This window comes from Melanotaenia boesemani, chromosome 11 (assembly GCF_017639745.1).
Source record: "Melanotaenia boesemani isolate fMelBoe1 chromosome 11, fMelBoe1.pri, whole genome shotgun sequence".
Taxonomy (NCBI): domain Eukaryota; kingdom Metazoa; phylum Chordata; class Actinopteri; order Atheriniformes; family Melanotaeniidae; genus Melanotaenia; species Melanotaenia boesemani.
The window spans coordinates 30923596-30934019 of record NC_055692.1 but is presented as its reverse complement, the minus strand read 5'-3'; the positions used below and the strand labels follow the sequence as shown (position 1 = coordinate 30934019).

At 38.3% G+C, this 10424-nt stretch overlaps 1 protein-coding gene across 3 annotated transcripts in view; it reads left to right on the top strand.

The window, feature by feature from the left end:
* The window catches only part of unc5db (unc-5 netrin receptor Db), a 280454-nt gene that overhangs the window by 252603 nt on the left and 17427 nt on the right, over nucleotides 1-10424 (top strand). For all 3 annotated transcript variants that reach the window (XM_041999262.1, XM_041999261.1, XM_041999263.1), the window contains 2 exons: nucleotides 244-471; nucleotides 9106-9255. In XM_041999262.1, coding sequence (XP_041855196.1) covers nucleotides 244-471; nucleotides 9106-9255 — 378 coding nt within the window. The remainder of the gene's footprint in view (nucleotides 1-243; nucleotides 472-9105; nucleotides 9256-10424) is intronic.

Genomic DNA, 10424 nt, shown 5'->3' with positions numbered 1-10424 from the left:
GAAAAACAAGCAAAGAGCCAAGTGGAGTAGAGCCGAACTCTGCTCAGCAATGGAAAAACTGCATACAGCTATGTCCCAGGGTTTTATTTATATTTTACACACCAGAACTTAAAATTTGGTAAATACAACTGAAGAACATACCTGTCATGCATGTCATGCTTTAACATCTCACGTGATGAAAGTCTCTCTATATTTGTCAGTTCCAAAAGTCTTAATGAGGGCATTGTGTGTTCTTCATTGCAGGAAGTGATGTCAGTGGAGGAGGACTCCACTTCCTGTTACTGCCTGATGGACTCGACCAGCTGCCACCTGCTGCTGGACCAGCCTGGCTCGTACGCCCTGGTGGGTGAACCTCTGACACAGGCTGCTGTCAAGAGGCTGAAGCTGGCGGTGTTTGGGAGCATGGAGGCTGGCTCCATGAGCTACAGCCTGCGGGTGTACTGTGTGGACGACACGCCACATGCTTTTCAGGTGGGTGTTGCAACATGTTGCAGGCTTCCAGACTAATTTGTTAATGCCAGTTTTACTTATATAGCACATTTTCAAGATTCCTGGTTACCCAAAATGTTGCCCGGTTAAACAATACAAACTATCGCACCCAGAGATTGCAGACCTCCGCCAAGCCAATATAATTTTTTTTTTTTTTTTTGGACCAGTGATTGTCGGAATTGTTTTTAATTGTTTTTTAATTAGAAGCTCTAATAGCAAAATGGTCCCTTTCTCTCCATGGGCAGGCGCAAATCTACGTCACAACTCGGTGGTCATGTGACCATAAACAGCTGGTTGGTGAAAACAGATGCATCATACCAGCTTCTGCTTTGAAGTATGCAGCTTGTTATCATAGTTTGAAGTTTGAAGTTTTTCCATTGATTTTTTTACAGAAAATTATACATAAAGTTTTAGAATTATATTGATACCTTTGGTGTCAAGGCTAGAAAAAGAAAAAAAATGAAGGTAGTGGCAGTAGAACTGAAGGATGGGCCTTACATCTATCCGCCATCACATTGTGAAGGAGCAGCTAACAAGAAACACTGAGACCTTCACAAAAACCACCAACAGACATTTGCTATTGTTACTGTCACCAGACATTTCATGGTATTTCATTTTTTGGCATCCATACAAAAACAACCATAAGTTTTAAACCTAGACTGTATATAAAAGATGGACGGAGCTTCCGTGACGTCCCCCGTAGGTTTCTGAATGCTGAAAATGTTAGGTTAGCAACCTGTTGTTTTCACTGTCGAAAGGCCCTAGATGTAATAAAGTTCATAATGTTCCCAGATGTTTGCACAGCAAGACCAAGTATAACTTGTAGTATTTGCACTGCTGGCAACGCAGGAACAAATTTGTGAAAGTACCAACGGGCAACTTTAATCAATAACAGATATTTCAGCTACCTAAAAGAAAAAAAAGAGAAGGAAATATGATGAGGCATATCTCGCCCTAGGCTGGACTAGGTAATGGTCAAGAAATGGTAATCAGTGGTGGGTAATGAAGAGACTGTTGTATGTCGTCAAATATTAGCATCTGACAGTGTCAAGCTAAAGAAGTTTTAACACCATTTGGGGACGTCTCTCACTGAAAACAAAAGTGCAACCAAATATGTGTTTTTTAAGCTGTAAACAACACATAATTACTTAAATGTGATTAAAAACACATATGCTGTTGATCAATTTTTTTTTTTTAAGTTTATTTTAAAAACAGGATTTTGTAGGTAACGTCCGCTTCAGGGTAAAACCAGGTTATGTTTTCCGTGACATAGAGAGGTTATCTACATCACGAGAACATTTTAAAAACCCCATAGCCCCTCCCTCCAGATGCAAACAGATGGGTCCTCACCTAGCAAGCATAGAAAACCACATGCACCAACGCAAGTGATGTGAACTTATATGATATAGATTTGCTAGTTTCAGACTTCTATTCTTTCACAGTTTCTGATGAAATATTCCTGCAATGGGATGGATTTGTGCTTTTGAGGAGTGTAAAAGTAACACCGGACTTTATTTTCTATCTGCTGATCCTCTAAGGAGAGACAGCAGCTCAAATTGTAGCAGCGGCAACGTACAGCAGCGCTTCCTGCAGCTGCCACAACCTGCTGCGAGTCTCCAGAGCTGCTGGAGCTGCTGACAGGCCAGCATAACAGCGCTAACGGCTCAGACTGATACGGTTCAGGACCACCTTGTTCACGTGTAGCTGAGGAGACTCAGGAGGGGAAAAGTCTTCCACCTCAAAGGCCGCTCTGTGACGTAGATGCTTTGTGAATCTCGCTTTGCATCTTGCCAGTGAGCTGAACTGCTGTCTGTCAATCATTCCTGCCTGTGTATCCTGACCCGCCCACAGAGCATTACTCTCAATGTATGCAATTTTACTTTGCAAAGAAGTATGCGCACCATACAAGTATGATACACACACTGAATTGTGTTACACATCACAAAGTATTATATAGGGAGGTTCACAAAGTCCTGCCCTCAAACATCAAACACTTCAGAATTACACAATTTCAGGTTTCAGCAATATTTTAGTTTCCACTAAAAAGAAGATGTGAAGAATTAGAGGCGTTGTAGGTTAGTGGGTGTTCTCCATCTGGTGCAGTTATGTCTTTTCATCTTATCCATGGCCTTGACCTTCAATTCCTTCAGACCTGAACATAAAACCAGCACACATGCACAAAGAAAGCTGCTGAGTACATTTTCTAAATCTTGATAGTTAAAACATAATGATTGGTACATAATATAATGAATGATATATAAAAACATAATGATAATATACATGATTCTTCTTACATGAATGGAGTAAGACTATTTCATGGCTAATTTCTTTGTACATTCCCTTCCCCAAATATTTACTAAAGAGGTAAGACTTAACTTTTCTAAGAAGCCACAAAAATATTTTAAAAAAAGCATGTTTGACCTTAAAGCTAATTTGCTAATCAAATTTAAAAGAATTATTAATAATCACTGCAAGCTTTCTAGCATGAAGCCACCTGCAAGAGGTCAGGGGACCAAGGACACTAGCGGCATCATTTAGTAGCTTGGGTTTACCAAATCTAATTATTTCAGTTTTCTTTTCCCTTAGATTTAGAAAGTTCAACATCCAATTCTTTAAGTCCTTGAGACACATAAGAAATTTAGTAATAGAGTCAGTTTTGCTCTTAAAGGAACATAAATATGCACATCATCTTCAAAGCTGTGATATGAAATGCCATGCTGTTTGAATATGTACCCTCCAAATTTACTGGGGGGTACATATTCCTATACTCCTTATTATAGGGGTATAATAAGGAGTCATAAGGGTGGCTTTTCTGGGTTTTGGCAAAGTTAGTTTAATTGTTATAATATCTGCTGGCTCTCTTGGAAAGTCAACTGTGCTGGGTGAATATACTTTGTGCATTGTGCTCTGTCACTTCTTGATCGGAAGTTTTCTTTATATACACATAGATCTACTTTTAGACACAGCAGAATATTTAAAGTTACTCTCCAGTTTTCCTGATTTTGTCCTCTAATCTCTGGGAACCCAATTGTACCCTACCTAGAAAGAAATCTGCATCCTGAATTTGTCACATCACAACATTAAAGGGTTAATAACTTTATGGTTATTAACCCTTTAAAGCCCGACCCAAGAAAAATGGGGAGAAAATTCTAACTTTTTAAAATCTGAAGTCTTTATTTGGCCTTTTAACAAAATGTAAAAGAAAAAATTTGCATATTTACTGTTAATTAGTGTATGGTATGTCAAAATTATTGGAGTGCATTATTGTATTATTATTATATTTGTAATATATATATTGAATTTCCCTTTGGGATTAATAAAGTATTTTTCATTCATTCATTCATATCCACCAGGAGGCAGAAGACACGTATCAAATTGTTGGTATGTTTCAGGGAAAGACACCGACTGAGAGATCTCAGACCAGCTTAGAAAAGCAGCGTTAACGGGGCAAACAGCTCAAATTACCATAACCAAAATGTTGGATGTGAAATCACAAATGCACATTGGTTTCACTTTAAATTCAAAGCCATCAACAGATATATGCACACATATAAGCAGCTGATTTGTAGTGTGAGTCAGCCTGGTAACAGACCTCCCTCCAACACTCCAGCAGTGCTGAAGCTGCATTCACCTTTTGTTTTTAATGCCGAGTCAGTTTGGTCTGTGTTAGCTAGTGTAATGAAATAGATTCTCTGAAATGGGAGGAAGGGAGAAATTTTATTTATGGTGCATCCAGCACTGAAACTCAATTTTCAGAAATTCATCTTTTTTGATGAACTGTATTTCGTCAGCAGAAAATGGTCCAAATGAAAATGGATGTGGATTATCTAGAGTTATGCCTTATGTTTTACATTCTGATAAAGAACAAATTTAAACTGAACCATTTTTTTTCCTTTTCCATGTAAAAATAACAGATCCTAAAAGTAAGCTGGAATAAGGTGATACAACAATATCTTATAATGGCCATTTAGTTTTTGTTGACTATTTTTGCCATCACATCAGGTTACAAACTTTGTTCATGTCCATTAAAACTTCTGGACTCTTTGACAAAATCCCCAGGATGCACAGAACCCAACATATGAGTGTGTAATGGTAGATTTTCAGGCTGGAACAGCCTGGAAGCTGCTCCTCCTGTGCCTTTAATAGAGAGACTGCTGTACTGTAATCACTGCCATTCAAACATTAATCAATCATCATTTTATTTTTTATCTTGTTTGACTTGATTATCCTTCAGCTGCCTGCTGTTATCAGGTGTTTGAGCAGTGGACATCAGGGAAATCTAACTTCCTTTGGTCCCCAGTGAGATTTGACGAACGGAGGAGCCGAGCCGTACCGAGCACAGCGGCGAACCTGCTGACTGACTCTTCCTCCCGACCTCCACTCTGCCACATCGCAGCAGCTGGCTTTAACATGCGTTCTGGGTTTTCTTTATGAATTCCCAGCCTGCCGAGCAGATGCCAGACTTTTGCATGTCCCTCGGGCCCCGGTCTGCTTGCAGCAAAGCTCTGCTGTGTTTGTTTTCCAAGCTCCGGCACAAAGTCAATCACAGAGCAGTTCAGGATCAACTCTGCTTTCGCTGTTGCAACACAAACATTTTTAATAGGGAGACATTTACTTCATCTTAAACAAGACGGGTTCATGCTTCTGTGCAGCACTGCCTTCACATCTTTAAATTAGCCTATACATTTGTTTTCTAAACTGATTTATTGTGTGTGTTTGAACAGGAATGATGGAGGGAAAGACCTTTTGCTTAGGAGTAAGCTAAATATATTCCCCTCCAACAGTAGGTTCATGTCCAAGGACACAGCTTAGAGATGATGTTAGAGATACTGTGGAAATAGCATTCCCATTAGTATTCCTTTGGCAGACATTACCTCCCAGCGTAGATGCTGTCAGAAAATATTGTTCACCTCTACCTTTAGTCTTTAGTCTTTAGTCTTGACGAAGAACCACTACTGGACTGTAACACCAACCAGGCCGAGTCCTTTCTTCAGATAGTGATGAATAAAATTTGGTTTACCAAACAGCAAATGAGGAAGGGCTGACTGAAGCTTTCAGAAATGGCAACATGAGAAAACATCACATCTCCGACAGCCTGTTCCGCCTGACTGATTTGTGAGAACTGCTTATAGGCAAATTGCCAATAGCACCAGGCAGCATACTGTTCCCTTAATGACTTAAACTTGCAATTTCCAGATCGACTTGTGTAGTCCTCGTGCACGGGCCGCAAGCGTGGCCTCGCTAATGAGCAGTTTTCAAGCACCAAAATGAACACCGAAGAAGACGAGCTTATCTTGAAATTTGCTGCTTGAATGTTTCACATTTAAGGAAATTAATGGAGATTTAATACCAGGGTTGTATAAATATTTATTTATTTATTTATTTATTTACTTAATTACTTACCTACCAGTTTAAAAAGGTTTTAGCCTTTAAGAATCTACTTATTAAAACCTTATTTAGATAAGAGTCCAACTACTTATCCAAAATAAGTCATACAGTCTGTTTATTTAATCCAGAAAGGTCCTTTTAATGTACAAACTGAGAAGTACATGTTATCTTATGTTGTAGTATTTTCTCTGAAGTTCTGTGCACAGTATTAAGTTTTGATAGTTGAATGTATTATGGGGGCAGTCTCAGATAAGGGCTTTTTTTTATTTTTATTTTTTTATTTTGTGTGTCTTTTAGAGGTTTTTCCATCATTTAAAGACAGAAGTCAGAGTGGACAAAAAACTGTTTTGAAAAACTTGATTTTCTTTTCATGCTTTGCTCTCTTTGTTGGCCCCTTTCCAGTTCAGGCGCTCTTTTAACCAGCTATCTTTTTCTTTTTATTTATTTATTTTTTAGGTGGAGCTATGTTAAGTAGCACTGCTTTTTCTGCAGAGTGAACAATTTGGAAAGGCAGGAAATCAAACAAAAGAGTTAAGCCACAGTATATAACTACACACAATGTTCACTCAAACCTCTATAATCTTTTTTAGGTTTTTAGATATTTTACTTTTAGTTGGTAAAAATCTGCTCTTCTGTGAATCCATCTGGAGCAGCAATAAGCTCAGCTCCCTTCAGAGTTCTTCCCTGAAATCAGTGTAGTCTCACACCAGAATGAATAATAACCACATGGTCCACTGGGGCCACATGCATCAGTGTCATCATACAATTTAAAGGAAATATGTAAAGTTACTCCACTCCGTAGGTTATAAAATCATTACACCTGCTTTCTAAAATCATTACATGTGGTTTTCTATTATTTCACAGTGTTACACAAATGCAAAATTCTTGCAGAAAAGGAGGGGGTGGATGAGGGGGTTACATCTCAGTCACACAAGAGAATCAAGTTCAAGTCCCATCCCACCATAGTACAAACAAATTTCCTAGAGATAAAAAATTAATTAATTGACATAAGAAAAGAACAGGACAAGTCTTACATATTAACCAGGGCCGTGAAAAGGAACATGGGAATGTTGAGGGATTCATTTGTGGAATTAACACACTGATTTTTATAACGCATGCGAACAATGACTCATTTGGCATGTTGCAGAGTTTGTCACCCAGCCGTCACATCTGTCATTTTGATCTGGTGGTAATGCACCAAATTGTTGTGTCCCAACTGCCAGGAAAAAAAAAAGGTTAAGAAAAAGAGAAAGTTGCTTCATCTGTGTAATGGCTGATTGTGACCAGAGCGAGATGGAAGAATCCAAAAAAAGCCTTTGGCCCTTTAGATGGAAGGTTTGACAATTAAAAAAAACAAAGATAATGAATAAAATCAGTGCCATTTGCAAACAATGCAGTAAGGAGTTTCTGTTTCATGAAGCACCTTAAGCTGGAAGAACCATTTGAACACCAAGCATGCATTTGTTGAGGGTACAATTTCTGGTTTAACACCTAGCTTTGGTTAGACAGGTCGCATAGAGTTTATATTTCAAATATGATTTTTGTGATTAATCCACAGCTGTCCTGTGATTAATAAAATAAAAATTTGAATCATTTAAATGCATAAAGGCTCTTAGATCCATGGACATAGGTCAGCTAGTCCAGTCCAGAGTCCAGACTAAAGCACCATTTAGCTGTTGTGCTGCAAACAGCATAACAACCACTTTTTTATTCCAGGTATTTTTTTTTTTTTCTGCGGAAAATCTGCACCGTGTCTTTTAACTTATCTAGACTGCTTCTTGCTTTTTAGACTTTAGATTTAATTTAATTATTTTCATGATTTTATTCAGATTTTTGCACACGTCCTTTTAATTATGATTTTGTTTCTCTATGTTTTTTGTTTTTTGGACATTTAAATGCTTCTTCTGCACCCTGTTGTAATGTGCTATACAAGTCTTGCATAGTTACAGGTTTGCATACAGTAAATGGAACACAAGAAGCAAAAGAAAAGGAACAATAACTAACAATATCTGGTCTTATGTAAGTAATTCACACAACTTAAACCTCTCTTCTCCTGCAGGATTTCTCATTCTTGGTTGACATTGCAGCATCCCTCAGCTGTAAAATTGTATTTAAATATGTGTGCTAGAATGATTCAGTCCACTTCAGTTCAAATGTGGGATTGATATCACGACTCCCACAGAAAAGCAATGTCACTCACTTGCAAGCAGCTTAGAAGAAGAAGGCAGACGGCAGAGGAGGAGCTCACATTCATGTAATGTCGCATCCAGTGTTCATCTTTCATCTGCATTTTGCCCACAGTTGATTGTTTTCACACTTACAGCAAAGACAATATGAAATATGCCATGGGCATGCTTTTTCTGAAGCACTCATGTAAACACATATTTATTGCATGCACAGTCTCTCAGGATCAATCAGCATGGCCTGCCATTAGTCACAGCTCTGTTCTCAGTCTTTCCCTTTAGTAAGCGAGGTGGCTGCAGACAGACAGGCCAGGCGCCCAACCATTCAGCAGGACACTGAGCAGTGATGACAGATGAATACCTGCAAGCCACCATCAAAGTGCTCTTTCATCATCACAAATTCAATTTGGGAGATGGACGCCTGCCCGCAAGCACCCCTCCCCTCCACGTCCCAACGCGCGAGCTCGCCACGCATTACGTTGAAGCTTCAATCCGTCATGTCAGAGCTGCAAATGTGATGCTAATGCGAGAGCGCAACTTGTAGGATTTGTTCTGTGGAGCCTGGATGTCACTTCATGACAGCCTGCTTCTGTGTTAATATTTGAGATGAGTCAATTAGTGGATGTGACGGAGGAAAGGATTAGCAGCAGGTGTTTGTGCTGATATGCTAAGGTAGTGTATCTTCAAAGGAGAGGAGGATTTCCATGTCTTTTCTCTCCTGCAATATTATCATTTCTTCAGGTTTTTGCTGTTTTCTTATTGTGGCTTTCTTCTAAACAGTTCCTTTTATATTTTTCTTTCTTTCTCCCTTTGTTTTTTCCATTTTTTTGTTTCCTCTACTTTCCCTTCCTTACATGTTCTATTCTTTTTCCTCCCATTTCTTTCCTTTTCCTACTTTTTTCCATTTGCTTTCCGACCATTTTTCTTTCTTACTTTCATTACGCTCACTTTCCTCATTTTCTCCTTCCACTACCTTTTACATTTTTCTCTCTCTCTTTCTTCCTCTTTCATTCCATTGTGTTCATCTTCTTCCCCCCCTCATTAGGGAGTGGTGGCCGCAGAGAGGACCAGAGGGGGTCAGCTCCTCGAGGAGCCAAAGATGTTGCCTTTCCTAGCGAACACCTTCAGCCTCCAGGTGTCGATCCAGGATGTTCCTCAGTTCCTGTGGAGCATCAAACCCTTCACCACATGTCAGGTTAGCACAACAGAAAACACAAATCATGGACGATGACAAGGAACACAAACTATAAGCTTTAGTTTGCAAGATGCTGTTTGTGCCGCTAATGAATGTGTTGTTTGCTCACTGCTCCTCCTGGTTTACTTATCTGTGTAGTATCTGATGTTAACTTTGATTTCTTCTAATTTAAAAATAAAATAAAATAAAACTTATTGAATCTTTTCCCATACTTGCCACTTTTTTTTCAATATAAAGCAAATCAAAATGACATTCCTGAATAGTTAAGAAATAATCTCAGTTAAATGATTTAGATTTAGATTTGAAAGTTTTATTTGAACATCATAATGACAAATTTAAAAAAATAAATTTGTTATATATAAATATATATATGTTTTAATCGTGAAACTATATATAACAATAGTTGTGCTAACAATACAGTAACAATAATAATAGTAATAGTGATACCCATATTTTTCTTATTAGTGATGGAGTTATGCAGTAATAATAAGAAAATAAAAAAACAAACAAAAAATAATAACAATGACAATAGTAACAATTATAACAATAATGATAATAAAAAATATTCCGTCTGCATATTACTTCGTCATTCCAGACCATTTCTGTACCATTTCTTTATATATTGATTGAAATAATTGGATATTTGGACACCGCCTGTGTTCTTCCCCCATCCTGTTCCACAGTTTTACCCCACAAACAGACACACACAAACTTTTCCTGGTGCTTCTCATCAAGTTTATTTTAATTACTGTGTTCTCTCATAAATGTTCCCGCCGTCTCTCTGGCTGAAAAGGTTTTGTATATGGTATGGTAATAAGTTCCTGCTAGCTTTAAACACAGTCTGTGCTGTGTATAATTAGCCAGGTCCTGGAGTTTTAGTAACTTGGACTGTACAGAGAACAGAGAGTTTGTTTGACCCAGATAACTGACTTTATGTATGACATGGACTTTTTTTTTATATTGATAACAATAAACTAATAGGCTCAAAATGCTGGACTGTCCTGATCCCCATCAATAAGTTCAGCAGTAAATTTGATGCCTTCTGTGACAGCAGGCGTTGGCCCTGTTGGACCTCTTTCACGACTCTTTTATGGAGAGAAAAGAGGGTCATTATTTCTAAGTGTCTCCTGAAAAACTGCTGATTGGGTAAACTCTGACTCGGATCTGTT